The sequence below is a fragment of the Nicrophorus vespilloides genome, unplaced genomic scaffold (assembly GCF_001412225.1).
Source record: "Nicrophorus vespilloides isolate i.1.1-1 unplaced genomic scaffold, Nicve_v1.0, whole genome shotgun sequence".
In the NCBI taxonomy this organism is placed as follows: Eukaryota; Metazoa; Arthropoda; class Insecta; order Coleoptera; family Silphidae; genus Nicrophorus; species Nicrophorus vespilloides.
The window spans coordinates 54,718-69,166 of NW_017096505.1; the positions used below are offsets into that span (position 1 = coordinate 54,718).

Below are 14,449 nucleotides of genomic sequence, written 5' to 3' on the forward strand. Positions count from 1 at the left end.
TCCATTTAATTTGCGTGCGTTTTCTTTTTATTACTGTAGCGTTGCATAGACTTCTCTGTGGATAAACGCGTCGTTGATACGAAGGAGCTGATAGAGATCTGCAGAAAGGCCATCAAGTATAGCGTGAAGACCAGTCATCCGCGCTTCTGCAATCAACTTTATAGCGGTGTCGATATTTACGGTCTGGCTGGTACTTGGATATCCGAAGCTTTAAACACCAACCAACATACATACGAAGTAGCTCCGGTTTTCACACTCTCGGAAATTGCTATCCTCAAACACGTGCGAAAGCTTTTTGGCTTCGAAACCGGTGATGGCATATTTGCGCCTGGTGGTAGCATATCCAATATGTACGGGTTGGTCTTAGCTAGACACCAGAGATTCCCAGACATCAAAACCAAAGGCATTGCTTCAGTCCCCACTCTCGTCATTTTAACATCAGAAGAAGTCTGTTACTCAATTTTACTGACCTTTGCAAATTAGTTAAATATTTCCGGTTTTTCAGTCTCATTACTCTATTCAGAAGACAGCGCACTGGTTAGGATATGGAACAGACAACGTAATCAAAGTGAAGACGGATAAAAATGGGAAAATAATCCCGCATGATCTTGAGATGCAGATCGTCGAGTGTTCCAGAGCTGGTAAAATTCCGATTGCAGTGAACGCCACTGTGGGTACTACAGTTCTGGGAGCCATCGATCCTTTAGACGACGTAGCCGACATCTGCAAGAAATATGGCATCTGGATGCACGTCGACGTGTGTTAAAAAAAAACAACTTATGTTTCAATTACTCATTATTTTTTACATTTTTAGGCTTGCTTCGGAGGTTCGTTGATATTTTCAGAAACTCACAGAATCCGCTTAAAAGGCATCGAAAGGTAAATCATATTTATTTTCTTGATAACTCTTGAATAGTAAGTGTCTTCCATTTCAGGAGCGATTCTATAGCTTGGAATGCACATAAAATGTTGGGCGCTCCACTGCAATGTGCAATATTTATTACCAGACACGAGGTGCTTATTGCATTACTAACAACCAAGCAAATTAATTGCTCTTCTATCTTTTAGAATTTGCTACAAGAGTGCAACACAACTTCTGCAAATTATTTATTCCAACCCGACAAGTATTACGACAACGCGTATGATACTGGAAATAAAAGCATCCAATGCGGCAGAAAAGTATGTGTATTGTAAAAGTATTTTATTATGTAAGTAACATGTAGTGAAAATTGATTTTCAGGTGGACGCTTTCAAGCTGTGGGTGATGTGGAAAGCTCGTGGAGACGAGGGCTTCAAGGAACGCGTCGATCATTTGATGGATTGCGCCAGGTAATAATACCAAAGTCTATATGATATCGGTATAATTTATTTACTTTCTCGGTAAAATGAACGATATAAAAAAGGTATTTCAAAGAAAGCATTGATGGGCGTGAAGGATTCCGCTTGGTGCTCCAGCAGTTTGAGTCCTCGAACGTTTGTTTCTACTACATTCCTAAGAGCATGAGAGGTTTGGAGGAAGACAAGGAGTGGTGGGATAGGTTGTATTTGGTGGCACCGCGAATGAAGAAGCTCATGGTTTTCGATGGCGCTGCTATGATCGGGTACAGTCCTCTCAAGACCATGGGTAACTTCTGGAGGATTAACTTCGGTTGCGAGCCACAACCGAGTTACAAAGAAATGGATACCATTATTGGTTTATTCGAGAAGTACGGACAAGATTTGGACTAATGTCCTGCCAAATCAGGATTGGTGTATTGCAAAGTTGCTAGAGATAATAATCCTAGTAACATAGAGCTTCCAGTTGCATACGCCAAAACATTCTGGTAGAAGTCCGAACATTCGTCATAACATATTCTAAAAAAAATATATACTAAGTAAGTATTTTTGATATTAGCCTTTATATCCTGTTACAAGTTCTGTATTAAGAAAACCAGTAGGCCTGTCACTAATTTATCCGTGAAAGTAACCGTGCTGTACACTGATCCTCCTTTAAAACCGTTTGTGCTAACGATTTTAGCTGTTAAACACAAACTAGCTATTAGTGTAAAAGAACTTCCAATACCTAAAATATATAATATTTAAAATTCTATACAAATTGTTTAAATGCCTATGTACCAATTAGACATGCTATTGCGTAAATCGGCGCATTGGAAGCCGATACTCCGAACGCTATCCACAAACAAGCTATTAAAGCAACCACAATGCCCAGCAGATAGATCATCTGATGGAAGAATTGATATTATTGGGTTTAAATCTTTGAGGTTTATATTACTTTATCTGATAACACGTTAGGTCGGTACTTTAAAATGATTGATGTGATGAAAGAAGTCAAAAAGCAAATTAAGGGGATTATAGCAACGGAGCTACGTATGGAGTCGGATTCTTGATTATATTTGGTAATCCTTTCGTTCAAATATAACGGAATGTAAATTAAATTCAAAATCGAGTACAATCTTGCAGACATGTACCTATAAAAAAGCGAAGGTTCGATGAGTTGCCTACGTTGAGCTGCGGCACTTACATTACGGAAACCTGGTATATGACGAGGGTTTTCAAAAAGTTACGTGTTTCAATAGTATTATTCTCATTGCGAGGTCTTCGGACATCAATACCGCAGTAAAAAAACATCGAGGAAATAACTCCGATTGCAGTTGTAATCAGGATGATTTCCTGAAAGTATTGATAGTTATATGTGTCATCGTTTAAATGAGCTCTAGTACTTTGAATCTATTGAAGTCGTATGGTCCGATAGCTTTTCCTTCCGGGGCGTTCTTCAGGATCTCCCATGTTAGGAGGTAGACGAAGACGTTGCAGCAGACAGTAGCTGTGTATCTGGAAAGTGTTTCCACACTGATAATCCTATTCTGCTGAAGTTGCTATTTTAATTACCTGATTGCTGTTAGGTCGGAACTGTGTTTGTTGGACTCGGCGATTATAGTTATGATAGTCAAGTGGGCAATTTGTACCAAGGCCCATCCGATCTGGAAGATGATGATTAGAGACGCGTAAAATACGAAGGGCTTAGCTTCCAGGGCGAATATCAAAGTGAAACCCACTGTCACAAGAACTGTGCCTGTGGAATAATTCCAATTTAGATATATATTTCAGGGTAGAGATTTCATAAATTTAATTCGATAAATCCCCGCATCCCTTGAATTAGGGTTAATTGTAGGAACCTTTTGATATTTATTACCGAAACAAAAACGAAATTTGTTAAATTAAAGAGATTCTAATGATTTAGAGAAAAGTGAAAGTTAAAAATACATAATTATTATTTTTCTTGTTTATTGCGAAGAAGATTAATGTGTTGTATATGGAATAAATTATACAAAAAAATCCATTAATTTATACTAATTAATATATAAATTATTTTTTATTGAAATGTATCAAGAATGAATTAATACAAATTATAATTATTGATAAATAAAAAGATATTTACATAAGCAAAATTATATTGCATTTTAAATCTAAAATTCTATAGGTTACTGTTAATTAAGAAAAAGGAAAGGTAATCGATAATAGAAAGTTTCAGCGTAGGAAACTATAAATTCGCAAGTCTTGAATTATTCATAGGGTTTGTTGAAAATTAATTTAACTTTGATGAAGCATTGGTTATATGTATTTGAAATATTAATGTAATTGGTTCCATTGCAGACGTTCACTTGCATTATCTAAACTTATCTACTATATAAATAAAAAAACACGTTGAAAATACAAGAATATCTCGCATAGTGTGGCTTCAATCAATGCGATTTCACTATCCGCACTATACGAGGTATTGTATAATTAAAGTTCAATACCAATTTTATTTATTACGATAACAAATGTGTTTTTGTTGTGACATGATTGTTATGAAAGAAAACGATGAATTAGAAGTGATTAAAAGTTGATTTTTATGATAGTCGCTCTCTCATGACTTTTGTTGTGAATTGTCCAAGGACGGAGCAACAAGATTTACGCGTTTCGTAATTCGAAAAGGTGCAAACGAATGTGGAATGCTTTTTTTTTAAAGCTGATTTTACAATAGCTTGTTATATACGATTGATTAATAAGTATGCATTTGTTGCTATTTCTTCGTACAAACATTTCAATATAAATTACACAATAATAATGTATTATATACGTAATAATATTAATCAAACTACTTATAGAAATATTTAACATATTTACGTAAAAATCAATTGTAAAATAATGATTACTATTTGGCAACTTTCCTTTATTTAGAGAGAAGTAATTATGTTTATTTGTTTTATTAATTGGCTGATGTACTAATTGCCGTACGCTCAGCGAATGCACGGTAATTTTTGGTAAATACGTGCCTTTTTTCACATAAACGTACTCGACGTTCATACGAACGTACACTTTGCAGTTTGACGCCATAATCATGTTTTTGATTATTTGTTGTCACTTACATATGAATACATATTTCAATTTTATCTGATAATGTTTTTTTTTTCTTAAAATCTAATTCAATAATTCATAAATATTTATAAACTTAAGAAGTGTATTTTTTGTTTGTGCAATTAATAATTTTACTACTGGGCGTTGGAGGATTCATAGGAGGAAGTCAGTGGTTGTCCTTGCCTCAAATAATAGAAGATTGTACAAGGAAACTCAATACAAATGTTAATTAAGAATGAGAATGAGAATGAAAGAAACGAAAATGTGCTTGCAAAAGAAATGATGTATGTGGGTCTTGTGCAGTAGAATGTAGGCGATGCTGAGGTTCACCAGGTGTCATTATTCATATGGCCATTGTTTTTCCTAAGAGTCTAATGTGCGTTTTGTAACGTGCAGGGTAAAATACTGCGGCTGAGATGTGATACCTTGAAATGAAGTTGTTGTGTAAGAAAGTGCATGAATATTGAACTGATACGTTCACGTAGAGACGTATGTGTGGTCCAGCTCTCTCGCACGCAGTGCTCAGTTTTTAGAGTCTTAAGTAAGTAGAGTGAATGGTATGGTCTTGAAATCTACATATATGTAGTTGGTTGGTTGGTTGGTTATCAAACGATATAAGGTGAGTAGGTAGAGGTTTTGTTCGATAGACGCACCTGTCATGTGCCACGCCCGAGGGGCCCCAAGCGAGTCCACCGCCCAACCAGCAACTGGTGTCGCCAGAGAGTCTGCGACTTGCCCTGAAACATTAACAACATTAACAACATCCACAACCAGTTTCAAGCAACTTCTCCTCCACCGGACCATCGCTGCAAAGCCCACGACATCCTAGGTGCCGTGTGACTCACGCCCGGCCTGCTCCATATCCAGATAGACCTAACTAAAGAAATCGGCCAACTAAATTTGCCAACAACCATATTTGAAGACCGACAATTTACGCAATGCAATCGAAGAAAGAAAACAAAAATTAAACTTTATACCAGGTGATTCAAGAAGAACCAGTTTGAAAGATCAATTGCATATATATATAATGAAATTAAGCACTGCTTGAATTAAGGAATATATAATACTAATTGATAACTGGCCCAGTTAGGAGAATTATCACTGTAAAACTGTAGATCTTTATATCTTCGATTAGTTCTGCCTTTCGGTATAATTGTAGCAAATATACAGATAATGTTCAAAATTACGTACATAAATTATCAAGATTGTCATACACACATTCTAAAGGACGTACTCAATGTTCAAATGAACGTACAGTAATAACGCTTTCTCGATATATCGCGGGTTGAAAAAGCTGTTTTATTTAACGCTTGTCCTAAGCGCTAAACGAGGTCATACTGTATTGAGTACGTTCGATAGAATGTGTGAATAAATAAAAATTGCAAATGCAAGCATTTAAATGTGAATTTACTATCCGATTAACGTACATTCACTTTGCGTACACATATGTACGTTAAGTAAGCACTGACTGTATACATTTTGCAAGGTGTGCACTCAACCATTGACTTCCATGTGTCAGAGAGATGTTGAAACGACTAAGCCGGATTTGGTGTATGGGAACCTTAATGTGGTGACCAGTAGTTTCGTTCGAAGGATTTCAATTGTAGTTGAAACACCCAGAGTATGCACCGCATAATTTCCAGCCGAACGAAGGAATTGTTTCCACGGCAGACACATTTTTTTTTGTTGCTGTTGCTGCCGGCCGTTTCGCAATCAGTTTGTTATTGTTATTTTGCGCAATTTAGCAATTACCACTGGTTATACACGCATCGGGGAGCCGGTCTCTGGGATCATGATGCTGTTCCAAGGATCGCAACCGTCGGGCGTTACATAACGCGACGTCAGCGTCTCAGTTTTCGCCACGTGCCCCATATAAATAATACATTTGTGGTGTGTTTCCTAGCCGGACAATAACGACTTCACGAAATACCCATTAAATTCTAATGCATTAACATACACTCTTGTTCTCGTTGATCTCGCTCTCTTTCCAGCGTTCGCTTTTGTTCTTTCCTTTTGCTGTGCTCTCACAATCTCTTCTCTCCCTTTCTACCTTATTTCTTGTTTTACTTTAATGATGCCAGTTTTGTGTGGCCAGTTTTATGTAAAGCTGCTCGGAGCCTTTTATGTATCAGTTCCAATCTCCTATTGGAATCTCTCAAACAGGCCATAATTACTCCCATATACATTTATATATTGGTGTATAGGTGTATAGAGATCGTTCATATTGTTGTTTCTCTTTTATTTTCCTCATCTATCGATAGACCGTGCCGAATTTCGAATGCGAAATAATTGTGAATTCAAGTATATTTAGTTCAATCTCTCGTGACTTTTATTATGAATTATCCAAGGACAACGATCAAGATTTATATATTTCATAATTATAGAAGGTGGATACAAAAATATAATATATATAACATTAATACGGTCTATTTATTTTGGTCCTATTTTGACCATTAAATACAGTGAAGCAACTAATCATTGTTTAAAACTATATTAAAAACATGAGTAGTAAAATTGTTATACAACATAAAGAAAATGTATTAACTTTTTTAATATTTTTATAGTATTTTGGTTAATTAAATAAACAGAGAAAGACAACGATTTTGATATTGCGGTTTCATTGCCAGACGAGGGAATTGTACTAATAAATATATATATATATATGATTTTTTTTTACTTCAAACATTTTCGAAGATAAATGTAGATTAGGAGTAGCACGCAATGTTGTCGTTGCATGCATGGCAGGGTGTGTAAATGATTAAATATGTAACAGACAAAATAAAAACGCGTGGTTTAATGAAGGTGTCAAAGGGAGAAAGTTATGGAAGTAATACATATTTGCCACACATAAGTATAACACTGCATGCTAAAGTAATGTTTTTCAAGCTGCAGGGTTGTCCATTAATGTGTCCTGGAATCAATGCATTTTATATAACTTATTTTTCATATAAGTGAATGATGTTAGAAATTGTGGGTAGTATATCAGGGGTGGCTAGAATTTTTGCAGCAAGAGCCGCACCTAATTTTTTTGGTATTATAATTAAAAAAAAATAATACTCTTGAAGAGCCGCATGCGGCTCGCGAGCCACAGTTTTTCCACCCCTACTATATATAGTGAACGCTCAGTTAACGTACATAATGAGTATACAAATTGAGCGAATGTATGCTAAGCGAATGGTGTGTTCTAATATAAATACATATTTTTTATGATACGTGTCTCTTCGCTCGCACAAATGAATCAATAATCCATAGCGTACAAATGTACGTTAAGTGGATGAATATCTACCATTTCATATTTCTTAATAATTTGAACTGAAGATTATATATTCTTTCAAATCCTAAAAATATTACATAAGAAATATATTTTAGTACAAAACTATGAAAATAATGATGAAAATCTGTTCAAATTTGTATATGTGAACAGAATGAAATGTTGAATTTGTTGTACGCGTTTTAATAATAACAATTATTATTTTAAATAAACCTTGATAAATTAATAATTCAAAAATTATATTTGCGGTTGAATTATCGCCAGAATAATGTATGAATAAAAAAAACGTTGATATTTCATTTCAAATCATCGAATTTCCAATTAATTTATTTCATTTATATATAACTACGAGTTTATATGATTTAGTTTACTTTTATAATTGCATGCTTTATTATTTATCAATTAATAATAATATTGAAATTAAATACTGTGTTTTCTCTATATTATCAATAAATTATAGATAATATTTTTTGCTCAATTAAAATTTAATTTGTTTTAAAATTTTCAATGCATATTATAGTGAATCCGCACTAATCAAAGCCGCACTATGCGAGGTATTATTGTATAAGTTATTTTGTTGAAACAAACACTTATACAATATCTTAACAAACATCATAGAAATGCATAATATAATTAAATCAATTTATTCATAGAAACGTTTAATTATATAATATTTACAATTTGAATAAGAGCAATAGTTTTTATTAATAAGCGAGATAATGTTATTAAGGTGAGGTTTTAGTATGAAACAATAATTTATACAGATATTTTTTAATTAATTATTTATTGAACTTAGAAATATTATAAGTAATTATAATTGTTGATTACCTTGATATATTAAGATTTCTATATTTTCTTTCGGATTCCTTATAAATATTAAATTTCATATTTTCGCCCAAGTAAAAGTGTTTATCGTTCCGTAACAACACGGTTTTATAAAGTATTAGCTTTTAACACACTTTCATAAACAATTATGTAAATATTGTAAAAATTATAACGGTAATATTTGTAAATAAACTTTTGTTACATTTATGTTATATATCTTCCGGACTGTTTGAAACCGGACTAATTGTGGAATTACATACAAAAATATGCATCTTTTGAAATTTTTAAACCGCACTGTTGAAAGCCGCACTATGTGAGTTATTGTTGTATAAAATTATAAATATGATTAAATCTTAATTTTAATTCTAGTAATTCGAAAGTGCAAAATTCAAATCTGTTACAAATTAACATAACGATTTATAAAATATTATCGTTTTATGCAAAAAAAAATATATTTTTGGTCACATAATAAGAATTTTGAGTTACGTATAATAAATAATAAAAATACAAATAAAGCTATTTTGTTTTACAATTATAATTTGAAATTAGAAAGTAATGATTTTTACATGTGTGTGAGGAAACGAAAAGTGAGTTTGAGTTCATATTTTAGAAAATTATTTAAAAATGATTCGTATCTATAAATCATTTTATGGCCATAGGCGAGAGTTCAACACCTGATCTTGTACAAAAAACAAAGAAGTATAATAATGAAAACTAGTTTCTATTTGAAATTCATAATATTATTCGCTATATAATTTGAATGGAAGATTAATTACGTGAGAGAAAAGAAACATTTATGTAATTTCTTAAATACAATTTATTTTTAAATTTCATTAAAATTATAGAAAAATATATAAAAGATATTATAACAATTTATATTGTTTGAATTTTCATTTACTTTAAAGTGAAATTTATTCTAAGCACATATTATTTATTTATTCTGTTTCTTCAGAATTAATTTAGATATCCATGAAACCTTCGATTCTAAATGTCACAGATTATTTTTATTAATCAATTTATATCCCATAAGTTTCCAAACTTTAAGAATCTGATAATAAATAATATTTTAAGAGTTTCCGTTTTTTTTATTTCTTTATTAAATTTTATAACAACAATCTGCAGTTCGATAATACGAACTAATATATAAAATTTCACTTAAGTTAGATACTTTTTGGATAAATCTTACATTAATATTTACAAACTATTTGACTTAACGTACATGATTTTAATATACGTTAGATAATATGTACATTAATATATACTGCCCTGTGGCCAAACTAACATATATCCATACAAACGTACAATGATATCGACGTTTCTAGTCCGTTTTAAAAATGCGTTCGATAATACGTACATTGATATGAGTAATTATCCATATGAACGTACATACGTTCATAAAAAAGATATGTACGTTAATGCGAACAAAACAATAATATCATAATTATGATTAGATATAATCCAATCAAGAAACTTGAGAAAATAGTTAAAGAAGTAGATTATCGGAGAAGACAGAATTTAGTTCATTTACATATTGTGTCATAAATTTTGAAAGTGGTCCAGTTTTTAGTAACGTTATAAAAAAATATATTTAAACATTCTTTATAAAGATATTTTTTATTTAAATACAATTATTACTTAATCAATTTTTGCAATCAACTGTTATGGCATAAATAAAAAAAAATAAATGGACATAAGATTTTTTTGTGAAAATTAAAAACAAAGTCCGGATTCAAATAGATTAACCGCACTATATGAGGTATTCGTGTTTATATAATTATATTCGCTAGATTTTTATATGAAAATATCTATATTTAGATTTTTTGTGTATAAAATATTGGATTAATAAAAAAAACAGATTATATTGGATAATTAAGATCGCATAAATTGATATTGCTTATTAGGTTTTCACCCTTAAAACAAATATTGAAATAAGCAAATAATATGTAATAAAATATGAAAAAAATATATAACATGCGATTGGGGGGAATAATGATAGAGAATTGCCTACGTACTATACAAAAGAAAGGCCATTACCTAACGCGAATGTTTACGTTAACGCTTATAAATGTTATTCCAGTTATGCAATGCATTTGCTCGCCTCTCAGATAATTACCTTAATAGATTACAGGTTGGTTGGCGATCGAAGTCTGCTCGCCTTTAAGCAAATATTTATGTACAAATTGAAAATCGATATTACCGTTTCCTGATGCACGAGAGACGATCTAATATTATTGCTGGTCCGAAATCTTGCTGCTACTACCTACCTATATTTACCACTACGAATTAATCAGGGGATTTCCGATAGACCTAATCCATGTTGGACATACAGATAACGCTCATCCTGCAAATAGTGCTAAATTAGTGTACCGAGATTGGTGAATACCATTGCCTTTGAATACATAAGAAAATAATTTATTTTATGATTTTTTTTTGTCAAATACTTGAATACAATTGGGACAAATCAAATAAAGTAAAATCGTTCATATCTTAACATTACAAATATAAGAATACAAATATAGTCATAGACTTTTGGGCTCACAAAAAATAGTTGATTTCCAATAAAGTTGAAGTGTAATAGATTTGGGAGTCGAAATTTATCATCAAAAGAGCCGCAGGTTGCCGACCCTTGGTCTATTACTTAACTTAACACATATAAAAATACAGCTTGTAGTCGATGCTTAAATTAATTAATTAATTAATTAATTAATAAAGAAATCATATAATCATATTCAATAATATTCTTGTTGGAAGATTCAAACTGGTTTAAGTTTAATGAAACAAATTTCAAGAAAATAATTTATTAATATGTAATTTGCTTAAGAAACTAATGTTGGTTCTATTATAGAAAGTTTTCCTTGACCATGACTTGACGCAACAACTACTTTTCGTGTGTTTATTATAACAAATGCTTATGATAGGTAAATCCATCAAAAACACATACACATATAATTATACTGACACATTCGTTACCTCTACTAATAGTTTCCATTATTTTTTTATCTCATTGAAAGCCTGCAGCTTTTTATTATGATTATTAATTTTATAATTTAATTTTATTACGTAAACTGAGTACTTCAAGGGTCACTCAGATGGTTACATCATATGTTTACTGGATTACTATTGTTGACAAGGTTTGCGGCTATGTTTACAGGGAGAAATTCTATAGCAAGTGTACGAAGCTGCGGTTATAGCAATAAATTGAGGAACTAAAGGATCACAATCAACCGAAGCTGTTACCACATTTGTTGATAAGCTTGAGGTTATGTTTACAATGAGAAATTCTATATACCAGGTTTGCGTTGTTGCGGTAATAGCATTTGCACGTAATTACTAATGTATAATATTTAGTAAATGAGAGTTACTAGGATAATGCAACATGGCAAAGTGACTACTCTCAGTTAGATATTATTGTTTTGGTTTGTTTTTCAAAGTACAGTTAATTGTTTAGTATGGGAAAACGCTTCAGGAAAAATTTGGATTTCCCTTTCTATTATTGCATGACGCTGACAACCTTCGACCCCATGCTCATAAACAAAGAATTATATAATGATTATACAATGCACACATCATTAAGACATATTTCACTTGAAACATAGCTGCAATTAAAAAATATAAAAATGAAAAAAAAACTAAAATAATTAATAAACTTTTACAATCATATTTAAAAAAAATAGTATACAGCAATACAGTTTCAGTACAGTTTACAGATTCACTATAGTACCGTTTGGAAATTTAAAAAAAAATGCTTTTTTCTCGATTAGTCCGGTTTCAAAGTAATAATAATTTATTTTCTTTGTACATAAAAGACGAGTAAATTTTCTGTTTATGTATTTGTTCTATAATTAGAGTAATTATTTAGTAATTTGGTGATTATTAAATAATTGAATCAAGTTACAATTTGATTTATATATTCCAAGAATCGATAGAAATAATCAATTAGAATGGTAAGGAAAGTGCAATAAGCTTGAACTTAGTGATAACCCAATTCCAGTATACATCATTCCGTAAACATGCCGTAATTCAGTGTGATCGATATCGGTTCATTTAGTTAAAAGCTGGAAATTTTTATATCTAAGCAGTAAAACGGAACTGAATCCCATTCGGTAACCATATAATAACATAAACAATGGATTTGCAGATTGCGCATTAATTTTATTTTATACTTCTACTCGAAACCCATGCATCGTAAAGAGTAATTAAAAACCATACGTGCAACGGAGAAAACGTTAAAATTTACGATTTTGCCTTTGCTGTTGTTATCCTCTTTTAATTACCATTTAAAAATCATAGGCTTTCCATCATCAATGCCTCCGCTAATACCAATTATCGTCGCTTCGCGTTTTGTAATTATGACACCGATGTGCCGTTATGTAAGCGCCGATCTTTACGCCGCTTTGTCGCAGCAGCAACAATGGTTGCGCAACTTGCAAGACGCGAGCGTTGTAATAGCTTTGCTGAACTGAACTCTCCGGCGATTTCGTCCCTAAACCTGGTCCTGACCTCACAGTTGGAAACTCGTTTCCAGTGGATCTTCTTGTGGCTACAATTTATTTATCCATACGATTTACGCAATCAATCAGGTTCATCTTACGCAACGCACTTTCGCTGTCACCAGCCACAGAAGTTTCAATTGTAGGAAGAATACAGAAAAAAAGATAATTCAGAAGATATTGTTGTTTCCTGTAATTTGTTTCTAAAATAAATACAACAAAAGTTTAATCATAATTTTCCTGTTTCAAACCTTATACATTTTTGTTATAAAACTTGTTTGTCCCTTTTCATATTTTATTTAATTATGATGAGGATCACTTTTCAATGAGTTTTAGTAATTTTTATAAGATCAAATCGATTTTATTTTGATTGATTGTTTTTTTAATAATTAAATTATAAAATTTGAATAGATAGAAACTTCTTGAACTAATTAAAAGTTGGCAGATAGACAAAAGTCAATAGTCCTTTGACCGTGTGCTAAAAAAAAATATAGTTCATTTTAATTAAAAGTTGGAGCAATTGAAGAGAACAAGAGTATATGTAAAAAACAAAAGAACATAATAATTGTGTTAAGGAACATTTTCTCTTTGAGAGATCTTTTGGCCGATTTACGTTTTATCTTTAGGATTTGTGCAATCCATCTTACGTAACGTGCGTCATCTCGCTTGTCTTAATTTGCAATGAAAGAAATGATGAAAAACAAGCCAAAGATAAAAACAGTCAGGACAGAGGTGCATCTTTTCCCTTAATTAGGACTTCCCGGGCCTTCGTTTCCTGGTCTCTGTACTCTTAATATTCGTTGATGAGGTTGTCGCTTCCTAAGCATCCAGGAAACGCGTTCTCGCACGAATGTGTGTCGATGAACCGTTGCGTTTTGTTCAGCTCAAGACGCAGATGAAACGGAATCGTAGAAACAATCCGTTCTTGTGAATTTCACGCAACGAGAAGAGCAGAATCAGACGCAAATAACGAAAAAATAAACGAAGTGAGAAGAATTGGTGAGGAAATGAAGAGTTCCCACATGAACTACGAAGAGGTTTCCCAATGGGAAATGAGAACGTGCGTACCGATGTGATTTTGTTTAAAAATAGAAGAAATCTTGACCCTTGTATCGAGACAATTGGCCTTGGCTAATTTTTCGTTATCTGTTTCGCTTCACTTAAACTCTGCAAAAAAAAGAAGGTATCTCCGCATTGAAAAGTTTCTCGTAAACAGATTCTCGTGCTGATTGCGCTTTGAGACGTAATGGGATTTTTTTTTTATAAATATATAAAATGTTTACATAAGGCAATTGAATAATATTTATGAATTAACGCACGTTGCTGAAGTCTTTGAACTTTGAAGGACAAATGTGTGTTTTATCTATTTTTGCGCAGTCTGTTATAGTAGCAAATGGTTAATATCATAATATTTGTAAAAACATCGTTTCCGAATCATATTTATGGTAAAATAATCGTCGAG

The 14,449-nt window shown here is 32.1% G+C and overlaps 2 protein-coding genes across 2 annotated transcripts in view; one reads left to right on the top strand and one right to left on the bottom strand.

Annotated features, from left to right (window-relative positions):
• Nucleotides 1-43: 43 nt before the first annotated feature.
• LOC108557224 (glutamate decarboxylase 1) lies at nucleotides 44-2,010 on the top strand. The gene is made up of 7 exons (XM_017913668.1): nucleotides 44-447; nucleotides 506-757; nucleotides 815-879; nucleotides 936-1,014; nucleotides 1,069-1,179; nucleotides 1,241-1,329; nucleotides 1,404-2,010. The coding sequence occupies exons 1-7, from the start codon at nucleotides 349-351 to the stop codon at nucleotides 1,726-1,728; spliced, it is 1,020 nt and encodes a 339-aa protein (XP_017769157.1). The 5' UTR covers nucleotides 44-348; the 3' UTR covers nucleotides 1,729-2,010.
• Nucleotides 1,908-14,449, bottom strand: part of LOC108557218 (major facilitator superfamily domain-containing protein 12-like) — a 36,238-nt gene continuing 23,696 nt past the window's right edge. The window contains exons 3-9 of the mRNA XM_017913661.1: nucleotides 5,055-5,138; nucleotides 2,890-3,073; nucleotides 2,721-2,832; nucleotides 2,522-2,670; nucleotides 2,273-2,468; nucleotides 2,116-2,221; nucleotides 1,908-2,062 (exon numbers count right to left, since the gene is read on the bottom strand). Of these exons, the coding sequence (XP_017769150.1) occupies nucleotides 1,908-2,062; nucleotides 2,116-2,221; nucleotides 2,273-2,468; nucleotides 2,522-2,670; nucleotides 2,721-2,832; nucleotides 2,890-3,073; nucleotides 5,055-5,138 (986 nt within the window). The remainder of the gene's footprint in view (nucleotides 2,063-2,115; nucleotides 2,222-2,272; nucleotides 2,469-2,521; nucleotides 2,671-2,720; nucleotides 2,833-2,889; nucleotides 3,074-5,054; nucleotides 5,139-14,449) is intronic.

Excerpts from the sequence above, each read along its gene's own strand:
- LOC108557224 (XM_017913668.1), top strand. The coding sequence starts at position 349 with ATGTACGGGTTGGTCTTAGCTAGACACCAGAGATTCCCAGACATCAAA. Across the intron at positions 880-935 it reads CGCTTAAAAGGCATCGAAAG|GAGCGATTCTATAGCTTGGA; the intron begins GTAAATCATATT and ends CTTCCATTTCAG. Across the intron at positions 1,015-1,068 it reads TATTTATTACCAGACACGAG|AATTTGCTACAAGAGTGCAA; the intron begins GTGCTTATTGCA and ends TCTATCTTTTAG.